Source organism: Suncus etruscus, chromosome 1 (assembly GCF_024139225.1).
Source record: "Suncus etruscus isolate mSunEtr1 chromosome 1, mSunEtr1.pri.cur, whole genome shotgun sequence".
NCBI classification, from domain to species: Eukaryota; Metazoa; Chordata; class Mammalia; order Eulipotyphla; family Soricidae; genus Suncus; species Suncus etruscus.
In genome coordinates, this window is record NC_064848.1 from 81,769,696 (window position 1) to 81,784,142 (window position 14,447).

At 46.5% G+C, this 14,447-nt stretch overlaps 1 protein-coding gene across 1 annotated transcript in view; it reads right to left on the bottom strand.

Annotated features, from left to right (window-relative positions):
• Positions 1-14,447, bottom strand: part of PTPN3 (protein tyrosine phosphatase non-receptor type 3) — a 78,133-nt gene that overhangs the window by 21,755 nt on the left and 41,931 nt on the right. The window contains exons 14-18 of the mRNA XM_049784499.1: positions 7,671-7,857; positions 7,492-7,557; positions 5,516-5,572; positions 3,950-4,106; positions 1,523-1,683 (exon numbers count right to left, since the gene is read on the bottom strand). Coding sequence (XP_049640456.1) covers positions 1,523-1,683; positions 3,950-4,106; positions 5,516-5,572; positions 7,492-7,557; positions 7,671-7,857 — 628 coding nt within the window. The remainder of the gene's footprint in view (positions 1-1,522; positions 1,684-3,949; positions 4,107-5,515; positions 5,573-7,491; positions 7,558-7,670; positions 7,858-14,447) is intronic.

Consider the following 14,447-nt stretch of genomic DNA (forward strand, 5'->3'; position numbering starts at 1 on the left):
TGAGTATAATTCATAATTATTTAATTATATTCTTATACAATAAAACTTGTTCACTCAAGGCTCTTTGCCTTGCATGCCTGTTTTAATACCCACTTTTCCCTGAATAATTTGTGGTCCACAGACATTTCACAAATACTTTTTTTGCTTATGTAACTCCCCCCCCCATATAGTTTCCAAACAAATGATACATTGCTTACTTTTGCTTTAGAACAAGGTCTGAATTTCTCTAATTCATCAGAATTGCATATGCAGTCATTAATCGTGTTCTATTTTCTTTAACTGGCCTATTTCATGTTATTTGTATTTTCTGTTATCTTTTATTATATGAACCACTTTATCTTCTACCTTTAAATACCTTTGAGAGCTAAGCATGTTCTATTTTCATTCTGTTAGTGATTAGAGAAACTGCCCTTTAAAACTAAGTCAAAACTCACTGCCTTCAAAAGTAATTAGGCTGGAAGAGATAGCACAAAGGGCTGAAGCATAGCCTATTTGTAGTTCTAATTGTGGTCCAGACACAGCATGGTCCGAGCACTCTGGGTGCGGTCCTGGAGGCTCCCAGCACTGCTGGGCCTGAGCACTGCTGCACACACTGGGCAAGAGCACTAAAATGTCAGAACCAGAGCCAGGCTAGTACCGCTTGAAGTGGCCACAGCTGTCCTGGGCATTGGAAGGGAGCCAGCCCAAACCCTACCCCTAATCCCTACTCTTCACGCACAGAAAAAAAACAAAAACAGATTGATGTCTCCTTTGATCCCATTTTACATTGTAAAAAGTCTCCCACAGAGCCAGACAGCCAGAGCAACAGGTAGGGCTCTTGCCTTGCATGTGGCAAACCTGGGTTGATCCCCATACCTCACACAAGTCCCCAAGCACTGCCAGGAGTGAGTGGCCCCTAAGCACAGGGCTAGGAGTAAGCCCTAAGCACCATCAAGTATAGTGCAAACAAACCCAAAACCAAACAAACAAAAAAACCTAAACTAAAAAAGAATCTGCAAATCCCTCTGTAAGCAGTCTGAGTACTATGGACTAGAGGACTTTCCTAGAAAAGGAAGATGGGATGGGACTTTGGTTTCTACCATGTTCACACAGCTGGTGAGGGACAGAGATTACAGACCTAAGAAAGTCCTGCAGGCCTGACACACTGCTCCAGTGACAGTGTCTGGTGGGCTGAGAGAACAAAGATCAGCCCCCCCTTCAACAACTCCAGGTGTGGCCCTGCCACTTCCTCCAATACTGAGCCTTTTGTGCTCTTGCCTTGGCAGTGGAACCTGCTCCACATCCCTCTTCCTTCACTGCTGCAACATTTCTCCAATACAACTGAGCCTTATAGAGGAAGAGGGTGAGGCAGAGTTTAGTGCGGAGCTGGGTTCCTCCGAGGCTGTGTTGGGGGATTCTGTGTCCAGGCTGCCAGAGCCAAGAGGCAGTAGGCAGACTCGGACAATTGCTTCCTCTCACCCCCACCCCCTCTTGCAACTCTCACAAGCCCAGACTTTGGGCTTCCTCCCTGGGTGCTTCTTACCTCAAACTGGATCAGCACTGCCCCACTTTCCAGGCCTTTCCTCAGCTCTTCCATGGATCCTTCCAGAGTGTCTCCGCCCTCCGGACATGTGGGGAAAATGGTCTCTGGGAAAGGCTGGCCCAGTTCATCTTCGGATTTGATGTCAGTGAGTGAGTGGACAACTGCAGTGGATGAAAAAGAGCCTGTGGCCACAATCTGGGGGATGGGTTTCCTTCGAAAAGCGGAGTTGATGACACCGAGCAACGATGTATCAAACGGCTCATTAAATGATTAAGCACATGGTAATCATTTTCACCAAAGACACTGTTTCTTGCAGGATGATTCAATACACGCTAATTATACAGAATGACATACTAATCTTCCTGGTTGGTTTTAAATGATAGTGTTGGGTACTCAGAGGCTTTTGTCAAAGGTAAAGGAAAGGGGTGGGGGCGGAGTAAAAGCACAGTGGTAGGGCATTTGCCTTGCATGCGGCCGACCCAGGACAGTCCCCCAAGCCTGCCAGGAACGATTTCTGAGCATAGAGCCAGGAGTAATCCTTGAGCGCTGCTGGGTATGGCCCAAAAACCAACAAACAAAAAATAAGGTAAAAGAAAGGGGAAGATAGTGATTCAAGAAAACAAGTCTCGGGTGAGAGCAATGAACAGTGGGTAGGGCATTAACCTTGCACATATGTAGTATACCAGAATTCAATGCCTGGCACCCAACATGGTCCCCTTAGCCTGCTAGAAGTAACTCTGAACACAGAACCAAGAATACTCTGAGTACTGCTGGTTATGCCTCATTCTAAAAAAAAAAAAAGAAAAGAAAAAAAAAAGAAAGAAAGCATGTTCTTTTGCTCACTCCCTTTGTCCTCTCCCCACCCACCCCTCCAAGTTTCTTTTGCCAATCGCTGCCAACTCCTTCTCAGGCCTTTACCTAAAATGGCTTTTTTCTGGGCATTTCCATAGAGCCCAGCTCTCCCCTATCTCGCAGAGTACAGCCCATCTCTAATTCAAGGTCACTTTCATGTGGGAGTTTCCCAGTCAATAGTGCTCATGTACCATCTCTACATCTCAGTGCCACATCCTCACTCCCCTTCTCCCTTCCCAGCAGCCTCAGGAAGGAGAGACACTGGATGCCTGTGTTCCCTGGGATGCTCGTCTCTCTCTTCTTCAGCCTCACACATTACTCCTATTCACAAGAACTTCCTCCTCCCCTTTCCCAACCAGGGGTTCTTCTGTAATCTGGTTCTCTTGCTGAGAAAGGAAAAAAGTTGCTCCCTTCGTTGGGGCCAGAGAGATAGCATGGAGGTAAGGCGTTTGCCTTTCATGCAGAAGGTCATCGGTTCAAATCCCGGCGTCCCATATGGTCCCCCGTGCCTGCCAGGAGCAATTTCTGAGCATGTAGCCGGGAGTAACCCCTGAGCACTGCTGGTGTGACCCCAAAAAAAACCACCAAAAAAAAAAAGTTGCTCCCTTTGCCAAACACCTTCCACAGCTTCCTACTAATCTTCCTATGGGAGAGTTGGGTAGGAGTTGTTGAGGGAGTGCTAAGCCTGTTTTATAATGATGATGATAACAATAACACATATGATGATCACATATTAGGAACTACCGAATGCTCATCAGATCCCTGTGAAGTTGGGACTATCCTTTGCTTTGCAAGGCTCAAAGAAAATGCAAAGCCTGAGTGCAGGAACCAAGGCTGAACCGTCCAAGGCCACTGGACACCGCCCCACTCCTGCAAGATTAAACACCCAGAAATATCATGCAGCTGGATGCTTCTGAGATGGGGCTGAAAATGCACATGTCTATAGAGCCAGATGGTTCATAGAGGATGGTGGGCCTGGGAGGGCCAGGGCAGGTGTTGCCCACCTGCCAAAGACAGGTCTTGGACAGTCAGATCAACTATAACATTTTCTATGTTAGAAAGCTGACATTAGATTCGTTAGGTAAAAACTCTTTTTGTTTGTTTGTTTGTTTTTGGGTCATATCTGGTGGTTTCTGAGGCTTTGTGCTCAGAAACTGCTCTGCTCCTAGCAGGCTTGGGGGACCACATGGGATGCTGGGGACTGAAATCAGGTCCTTCCTGGGTCAGAAACATCCTACTGCTGTGCTATCACTCCGGCCCCAGGTTAAAATTCTTAACTTCTAAATGATGATTCTTAATTCAATATTTTCCAAATGTAGGACCAAAACAGGTTTAAGACATTGGCCTCGCACATGTCCAACCTAGGTTCAATCCCTAGTACCACATATGGTCCCTCAGCCCTCTCAGCAGTGATCCTTATAGCAGAGTCAGGAGCAAGCCCTAAGCCATATGTGCTAAAAATAAATAAGTAAAATTCCAAAACAAACAAAGCCCTGGAACCAACCAGCCATGCCAAACAGCAAGGCAAGCATCCCACCTCCCTACCATCCCATCTCCCAGGGCCAGTGGCTTTACCTTTCCTCCTGATCATCAGGGCCAGCTCCCGTGTGTGGGACTCCCTGCTGGCTTTGATGAACATCACCACCTGGTCATGGGTATGTTCCGAGATGTCCCGGCCGTTGATTAACACAATTTGATCCCCTTCGTTCAGTTTAGGAATGCAGGTGTCCGCCTGAGAGGAGGGCAAAGGAGTTACTTTTATTATCTCAGTAGAGTCTTTGGAGAAAAGGTGCAGAGGATCCTTGTGCTCAGATGGTGTAGACCACGTTTGAGTTCTCTGATTCTTCCCCAGGCACACCTGTCTTTACACTCACACCCATTTTGCAGGCATAAGCAGCTGCCTGCTGTGGGATCAGAATGACATACTGCACAGAGTGGAAGCTACAGAACATTTTAAAACACGCCTATAAGCACAGCAGTAGGACATTTGCCTTGCATGTGGCAGACCTGGGATGGACCTGGGTTCATCAGCATCCCATATGGGCACCTAAGCCTGCCAGAAGCTATTTCTGAGTGCAGAGTCAGGAGAAACCCTTGAGCACTGCCGCCGCCAGGTGTGGCCCTCCCCTCAAAAAAAAACTCAAAACAAGCCTAAGACATCAACTCTAATCTGTCCTTCATGGCAGCTGGCCCTCATGGATGACTAAAATCACCTTTTTGTTTTCTAAAGTGTTGTTGGAAATTGATTCATCATCATAAATACATTTCTTTCTGGTAACAGAGAAAACCTTGGTGAGCTGGACACTAGAGGGGCCAGTTGTGGGCAGAAGGGGTACTTTGAAAGGGGAGCTATGTGAGTTCCTTAATTCAAAGAGGCAACCTGATGCTTAGACAAAGGATAAATTAAGAGTCAGGCTCCCTTGGACCAGAGAGATAGTACAAGGATTAAGGTGCTTGTCTTGCATGTGGCAGACCTGAGTTCGATCCCTGGCACACTTCATACAGTTTCCTGAGCTCTGCCAGGAGTGATTCCTGAATATAGAGTTAGGAATAAGTCTTGAGCACAGCCAGGTAGGGCCCTAAAAGCCCCAAAATAACAAGAGCAAAACAAAGTCCACCCAGTCTGGTACCTTCTTAAAAGACATCTCTTTGATGCCCTATTGTTTACCAAAAACTCTCAAGAATCAAAAACCAAATGATCTCCAGAGGGCTGGGGTAGATGGTGGGGCTGAGGGGAGGGTGTGTGGTTCAGAGAAAGCAGAAAAGTGGAGACCTGTTCCCTTGCCTGGAGCAGCACTCCTATAGTTTAGAAGGCTCAGACCATCCCCAATAAGTGGCTTCGAATGCAGCTGCTGATTCAGGGGGTCTGGGGAGAGCTGAGAATCTGCAAAGTGACCCTGGAACCCAACCCTAGGGGTGAGGATAAAATACTCCCTTGTTGCACTGGCTTCAGGGGTTCCACACTCATAGCCAGGTTCTGGAAAACAGGGTCCCATCTCAGGCTTTTTAACCTCAAGGTATATGCATTTAAGCATACTCTTTACTGTTGGCTAGAGAGGAAGACATGGAAACTTGAGCTGAGCTGCTCGGTTTAGATTCAGGAAAAATATTCAGGGAAAATACTGAAATATGTTCACTTACAGGTGACTCTGGGTTTATCCTTGATACCACAAGTGGCATTTTTTGATCCACTCCTCCCTGTAAACACATGAAATTCAAATAAACACAAAGTCATTCATCATTTACTGTCACGGCAGAACAGATGACTCAGTGGAGGGATGGCTGAGACATCCCTAAGTCTGGGATATTCCAAGACCCAGCTCCCTTGCACAATTCCCACTCTAGCCCCCCCAGAGCCTCTGGATTCTAGCAGACTACAGAAGGTAGCTCAGAGCCTCACACTGGAATGGACAGCAAGTAAGGCACTTGCCTTGCACGCAGTGACCTGAGATTAATCCTAGACACTCCATATGTTCTGAGTCCTGCCAGAACTGATCCCTGAGTACAGCTGGGTATGGCCCTTCCCCAAAATAACCCTCACCACCATGTCCCCAGAGTCCACCAATTCCAGGCACTTGCAGAAAGCAAAGCTTAATTAATTAATTACATTACATTTTGGTTTTTCGGCCACACCCAGTGGTGCTCAAGGGTTACTTCTGACTCTGTGTTTAGAAATTACTACTGGCAGACTCAAGGGGACTATATGGGATGTCAGGGATTGAACCTGGATTGGCCATGTGTAAGGCTACCCACTACGCTATCACTTTGGCCTGAGCAAAGCTTCTTTAAAAAAGGCACAAAAAGGGGCTGGAGTGATAGCACAGTGGTAGGGCACTTGCCTTGAATGTGGTGGACCCAGGACGGACCCCCGGGTTGGATCCTGGCAACCCATTTGGACCCCCGAGCCTGCCAGGAGTGATTTCTGAGCACAGAGCCAGGAGTAACCCCTGAGCACCACTGGTTGTGCCTCCCCCACCCCCAATAAGGCAGATAAAGACCAGAGAGACAGAGAACAGCAAGGATGCTTGTCTTGCACATGGTGAACTGTGTTCAATACTGGGTTGAAATGACATAGCCCCCTCCCCCCCCCACCCCCGAGAACCTCCAGGAAATATCATTGAGCACAGAGTAAGAGTAAACCCTCAGAATTGCCAAGTGCAGGACACTCCCTACCACCAACAGTAAAAGGCACTTAAGCCCATGAAAATGGCTCTGAAAGTGCTGTAAGAGACAGGGCAGAAGGAGTTTTCATTGGAGAAGAAGGAGCCTGGATGTGCCACTGAACCCTCCCACCTTGGGGAGAAGAAGGAAAGGACACAGAGCAACCAGCCCTCCAGTCCTCCCTGAGCTCTGCAACTGAACTCCTTAAATCCTTAGTCACAACCAAGGCACAGAACACAGTGGGTGCCAAAATATCTGGCCACATTAGGTTTTTGGTTGTGTGCTGACCAAAAATTAGGTTCTGTGTGACAGAACTTTGTTGCCCTTTGTTTGGTCACCTTAGCCATGAAGAAGGCAAAACAAACAAACAGAAACAGATGGACATGGCCACTGTACCCAGTTTTGGCTGCCCTGCTTCTTAAGACAGGGGAGCTACTGGCCCTGTCCATGGTGCTGCCCTTTGAATGGCTCTTTGAGCTGCAGTTCTGCTCTGGGTTTCTCTCTCTTTCTCTATTTTGCTTCTTGGGGTCACCTACAGCAGTGCTCCAGGGCTAGTCATGGCTATGCACTTAGGGACCAATCCTGGAGGTGCTCAGGGCATCACCTGCAGTATGATGCAGAGATTGACCTGGGACTTGCTGCATGTGAGGCAAGTGCCTCAACCCCTATGTTATCTTTCATTATTACTGGAGGGGTTCTCTCTGTGAGTCTTCTATAGGCTGCTTGTCAGCTGTGTGTCTTCATCTTTCAAAAGCAGGCTCCCCAGACCCACCTCTTCTCGTAAGAACTTACCAAGAGTACAAACTTTAAGCAAAGCTCAATTGCCAGACACTTGGAGAAGGGAGGCTGCTAGGCCATGTGGCAAAGTTCTCTAAGGTCTGATTCTCAGGTATGAGGCATATTTGCCCAAAGCTTGCTTCGGAGCACAAACTTCTTTATAAACCCATTCAACATACCTTCAGGTTAAATCCAAATTTCCCTTCTTCGTCTGGTGTGATACGGATCAAGACCAAGTTATCATTCTGGAAGGTATTGGAAAGTGATCAGATGCTAATAATAATAATAAGGCACTGTGTAGGTGCCAGAATTTAGGACTCAGGCAGTGCCCCTACACAGGGGAGTCTGTATTCCTCACCTTGTCACAGTAATACTGGCTGGAGTCCTCTGTGGAGCCCCCTTTGGTCACCCTGTGGAAGTCCTCTAAGAACTGCGGGTCGACACCATCGGGAGAGCAAGAGCCTGGAGCATTTGAAGATGAAGACACAGAACTGGATGACTTCTGGGGTGGGCAGCTCTGGGATGGATTGCTTTCGGACAGACTCCTACAGCATTAGGAAAGAAGGAGGAAGGATTTTGATCACTGGATTCATGTGTTGTCTGAAAAAACATCACCAACTGCCAGAAACTGGGAGCCCAGGCTTGTCCTCATCCTTCAAACCTTAGAGGAGCATTAATGGCCAGAACCTGGCCTAATCAGAGTCCTCTGGATACCGCATCACTATTCCTGATTCCATCTGGCCAAATCAGCTCTAGTTTTGGAGAAATGAGGCATGATAGGGGGGCATGCTGGGAGTTGCTGGCAATGTGGTTGCCATCCAACATTAGGGAGATGTAACCAGTGACTCTGAGGTATTGAATGATAGGACCAACCCATGGCAGGCAAGTTCATACATTGTCCTACTGCAAACATTCATTCTGCAAGCATCATTCTGTCATCTTACATCTTCCAAAAAGTTCTACTTCACAAGACCCAGAAAAACTCACATAGATCTGCATTTAAGGGCAATTCACATTCTCTTCCCTCTTTTTTTGTTTTTGAGCCACATCAGGTAGTACTCAAGGCTTATTTCTGGCTTCATGCTCATGGACCAAACCCCTATCAGTTGCCTACAAGGCAAGCACCTTACCTGCTATATACTCTCTGGCTTGTAATTTACATTCCTTTCTCCTTTGTATATGCCTGTGACTTATATTGTGCCCATACGATATAATATTTTGTTTTGTTTTGTTTTTTAATTTTATTTTGTTTTCTCTTCTTTTGTTTTATATAATACAAATTCTCCTGTCTTGTAGAACTGCAATTTTTGATATGACAACAGAGATATCTAATTTCAGTCAAATGAAGATAGAAAGTCTGAAGAGGGAGCAAGAGCAACAGCATAGTAAGTAGGGCATTTGCCTTGCACATGGCTGACCCAGGTTTGATCACCAGGGTCCATATATGGTTCTCTGAGCCTGTCAGGAAAGATCCCTGAGCTCAGAGCCAGGAGTAGTGCATGATTGCGACCAGATGTGGCCCCAAAACAAAAATATTAAAGTTTGAGGAGTAACGTGTCAAAGATTCTTATTCAATAGGGACACCTAGCTCTTGGTTCCAGCACTGAAGGGTGCACAGAGGCAGCATTTCCACTACCATAGTGCAAGCACCATTTTACAGATATAAGGCGTAAAACTGATTGGAAGAGTTTCCCAATGAGGGATAGATCAACCCCCTAACCCCCATGTAGGTGCTAGAATACTCTGGGAGGGAGAAGCAATAGTAATCTTGGGTACTTTGATGAGGAGGGGCACTTTGTTCACTTAAAGGAAGACTTCCAGGGGACTGGAGAGACAGAACAGTGGGTATGGCACTTGACTTGCATGTAGCCAACCTAAGTTCTATCTCTGGCATCCCATATGGTCCCTGAGCACCACCAACAATGATTCACTCCTGAACACAGAGCCGTGAGTAACCCGAGTACTTCCCTGTGTGCACCCCCCCACCTCAGAAGGTAGATTTCCAGGGGTGGTGGTGAGTCATTATATTTTGCAAAGAGTGCATTAGGAAAAGTAAACTTGGAGCCCTTTGGACTAGATCTTGTTTATAATCTGGTCCAACTTCCAAGGCACTTAAAAAAAAAGACATTCTAAGAGGTTGAGCAGCACCAAATTTGATAATGGAAATAATATTTTTTTTGGTGGAGGAGGTTTGGGCCATAACTGGTAACAGTGATAGGGATCAAATTGGGGTTCATGTGTCAGCAAGCAATGTAACCCCTGTCCTATCTCTCTGGCCCAAGAATTAATATTTTATCAGAACCCATATTGCTGACTATGAGGACCTTGCTTCCTTCCCCTAGGGCCCAGAGATCCACTCTAACTTTTTTTCTTCAACAGACTAAGTCCGGTGGACATGGGCATAAGCCCCTTATTTATTTCTACCCAGGCCAGGCCAAGCTAAGCATGCTCTGAAAACACCCCAAGCCCTTTCCGTGGAGCACCCTGATTGACCTCTCAGACTCTCCCATTAGACTCCCTCTGCAAGAAGAGGCCTTAGGAAGCCACAGAATCTAAAGTTTGCCTCACATCCTCTCTCACTGCCTCATTCTAACCTTACAACACTCTGAATATATATGTGAGAGGGGAGGCATGGCAGGCAAACAAACACTCAGATCTGGCACACAAGAGAGATGTACCTTCTCTCATGAAGCCAGAGCCCCAAGCCCTTCCCCAAGGGCTTCTGCATGAAAACGGAAGTTCCGGTTTTGCTGGCACTTACGTAAAATATAGAATCTCATATTTGTATAGAATGAGTCAGAATCTCAATTTATTCAAAGAACCAAGCAACAGATTGGCTGAGAAATAAAACCACTTTACATGCAGGAGAAGACTTTGGCATGAACAGTGTTCGAGTTTGTTGGCTGAGGAAAGGGTTACAGAGAGGAGAGAAGGCATTCTGTTTCATAATTTCTCTATCTTATGGTTCTTCAGGGACTGCACCCTGTGGTGGCTGGCTGGGGACTACCTTTGGCTGTGTGCTCAGGAAAGACTACTTGTGGTTCTGAGGTGGGGGAGCATATGCGGTGGTCAGGATGAAACAGGGTTGACAAGGCAAGTACCTTATGTCCTGTGTTATCTCTGGCTGTGAGAGAAGGTGTTTTAGAACTGAACTTGTATACCAGTATTAAATTTTCAGAGTGAAATGAAGAGAATTTAATCTGCTGAAAGGAAGCTAAAAATATCCACCCTCAGCCCACTCCAAGCAGGGCAGCTTGGCTGTTCCAACATCTGTGAGAGCACCCATCAGTGACAGTGAGGGGTAGTGCTCAGTGGCAGCTGTTCATGATAAAGCCAAATGTGTTTAGGAATCATTCTTTCCAACTCCAGGGGTGGACCTGAATCTTCGATATGAAGAAAATACAAACACCATATGCACTTTAGATGCCCTCAAGCTGAAAAGGGTAATCCTGACGGAAAGGACAGAGGGCGTGCAATGAAAACCAGAAGAGCAGGGTGAACATGCAGAAGAGAATGGATAGACTCTGGGAAAACTGCAATCCAATCTATATCTACTGTTTTCAAGTAATTTCTAACCATTTTATTTATGGACTACGTCCTGCTGAATTTTAAGTAATTTTACTTTTTTCAGTATAATTGTAACACCACTGGACAGTTTATAAGACATTTGTCTTGTATAATTCCAACCTGGGTTTGACTCCTGGCACCACATATAGAAATAAATCTTAGCCTCACCAGGAGGCTGAGTACTGCAAAATACTATATTTAAATAAGTCATTGGTGCCCAGTCCTGTATCTTCCAGGTAAGAAGAGGAAACTTTTTAATGATAGTGATTTATTAGATGTTAGCTGGGGTTTTATTTGGTTGATCAAGTGCTCCCTATAGGAGGTAGCAATGGGCCTCTCAGCATAGAAGATGGACAAACAGATGGTGAGGACAGGAAGGACAGGAGGAAGACAGGAAGTGACAGCAGGTGGCCATTGAAAGCAGTGCAGGAGGCCATGAACAAGAGGACAGAAGGGGGGCTTCCTTCTTGGCTCAAGGCTCTCAGTGTTAAGTGGAAAAGCTCATGGGTGAGGGGAGTATTGGAGACCAAAGCTTGCGGGGGTATAGTCTGATGAAGGAAGCAAAACAAAAATGTAGACTAAGGGCTGGAGCAACAGTACAGTGGGTGGGGTAGTTGCCTTGCAAGTGGCTGATGAAGGTTCAATTTCTGGTATCCCGTAAGATCCTCCAAGCCCACCTCTGAGTACAGAGCTAGGAGTAAGTCCTGAGCACCATGGGGGGTGGGGGTGGGGCACGAACAAACCAAATCACATAGACTGACTTAACCCAATGGCAGAGGGGAGGAAACACCAAGCAAGAGTATGAGGAGGCACCAATCAGAGTGGGGGACTCTTGCAGCAGCAGGCCTGGAACTAGCATCAGGAGACTGGAAGGGACTGACCAACCCCCCCCCCCCACCTCCCAGTTCCCTGGGCAGAAACAGGAGGATGCAGAGTCTGGCAGAAGGAGGCTTTAGAACCACAGTGCACCAGATATCAGAAACAAACCCAGGACAGAATTCACTTCTCCCAAGGGAAACAATGATAAGTTCAAACTGGCTGACTGCCCATGAGCAAGACTCAGAATATGAAACAGAAATATAATTGAAAATACCACTTTTTTTTTGTTGTTGTTTTGTTTTGTTTTGGGGCCACACCCGGCATTGCTCAGGGGTTCCTCCTGGCTGTCTGCTCAGAAATAGCTCCTGGCAGGCACGGGGGACCATATGGGACACCGGGATTCGAACCAACCACCTTTGGTCCTGGATCGGCTGCTTGCAAGGCAAATGCCACTGTACTATCTCTCCGGGCCCGAAAATACCACATTTTGTGGGACTCTAGATAGTACAGGGGACAAAGCACTCGCTGTGCATGAGGCTGGCCCTGGTTCGAATACTCGACACCACATGCAATCCATGGGACAAGGAGTGATCCTGGGGCTGGAGAGATAGCATGGAGGTAGTATGTTTGCCTTGCATGCACAAGGATGGCGGTTCGACTCCCAGCATCCCATATGGTCCCCCGAGCCTGCCAGGAGCGATTTCTGAGCAGACAGCCAGGAGTGACCCCAGAACACTGCTGTGTGTGACCCAAAAACAAACAAACAAACAAACAAAAACACAAGGAGTGACTCCTCAGCAAAGAGTCAGGAACCACCTAGGTATGACCCAAGCACTCACCACTCCCAAAAAAGTACTTTCCTAAACCCTAAAAACACATACACACAGGGCCCGGAGAGATAGCACAGCGGCATTTGCCTTGCAAGCAGCCGATCCAGGACCGAAGGTGGTTGGTTCGAATCCCGGTGTCCCATATGGTCCCCCGTGCCTGCCAGGAGCTATTTCTGAGCAGACAGCCAGGAGTAACCCCTGAGCAACGCCGGTTGTGGCCCAAAAACCAAAAAAAAACAAACAACAAAAAAAAAACCAAACACACACACACACACACACACACACACACACACAGGTATGCATGCACACCCAAATTTGTTGAACCTTTCACAGCTCTTACTGGGTGAGTAATGAGGTGTTTGCTGTGGTCTGAATGCTATGATAGGAGAGAGATGGTGACTGCCTCCTTCTAGCCCTGTCCTAATGCACTTAACACAGAATAGAGCCAGACACGTAACAAGTATTCAGATAATATGCTGAGTGAATGCCAACTGAAAAAAATAGTGCTTTGATGAGGTACTAAGATTAGCTAATATGCTCAGAGGGCACAGAATCTCAGTAAATTCCATGAACCTGGATACACTCCCTTTGTCTCAGTGATCAAAACAGGTGGGCTAAGGAATTCTCAGCATCTACAAGGTAAGAGCTCCTGAGATGGGAATGTTCATGCAAACCACCCTCAAGGCCTGTGCAAAAGGTGACTCTGTTTCCAGGACATTCTCTGAGGGAACTCTGGCTCTTGGCCAGCTCTCCTTACACAAGGTCACTGATGTGCCAGAAGAGGAACGATTTTTATGCTATAGAGACATTCTCCATGGGACCATCACCTCTATAGTCAGTGAAGCTCAAGGTCAGAATTAAACTCAAAGACAAAATAGTTCAAGTGATTAAAAGGAAGAAAATTCAGAAATATGGCTCATCAGAGCACTAAGCTCCTTCACCAGTAGAAACGAAGATATAAATGCTCTGGCTTCCTCCTCAGATATTGAGACACACACAACTAGAAAACACTTGTTAAATTTCACTTAACTCACATACAAGTTGTGATGAGATCGTCTTTCTGGCATATGCCTGGGACAACATCTAACACATGGCCCTGCTCATGGATGACAAGCAGCCAAAACTCAATAAATATGTCTGATTTCCTGGCATGCAAATGATACTGCTCATATGAGAACAGAGACAAGGCCAAATAGGCATCGCATTGTGAAAATTGGGGAGCTAGTGAAAACTACCCTTTACCAAAGAACTTATGTTGACTCATCTAGTCATCTGTTTTTCAGTTTGTCCACCCATTCATCAACATGTGCATGCACCCATCCACTTATCAATCCCATCCATCATCCAACCATCTGTCCACCCCAGTACACGGTTACTTATAGGCCAGGCTCTCTGGAGGGATACAGGAGATGAGGTGAACAAAGGCTCTTTCCTTGCCCTCAAAGAGCTGTCTATTTTAAGATGACACAGAAGTAAAAAGTCACCCAATAACATCAGGCTGCAACGAAGATGCTCAGTCTGCTTCACCGATGGGGGGGTGGGGGGGGAGAGACCCCTTGAGTTTGTATCTGAAATTTGACTAAATAGTTCAAAAGATGTTGACTGAGGGATAGGGAGAGAAGAAAAGGCATTCCAGGCAAAACATGGCGGATGTCAATTACCAAAGCAACAGCCTATGTCAACACACAAAACCTTGAAAAAGCACAGACAGGGCACTATAGTAAAGAAGGTGTCCAGAAGGACATCACATTCTATTTCTGGTGCAACCATAGAGCAAAGGGGTGATGGTGAGAGGGTGGAGAGTGGCTACAAGAATTTGGCGTCATCTAATTCAAAGGACAATAGGCTGTTCAAGAAGAATTGGAAGTGGATATAACTTGTGCTGTGTTCTAAGAGCCAAAGGATACAGGCGATGTGCA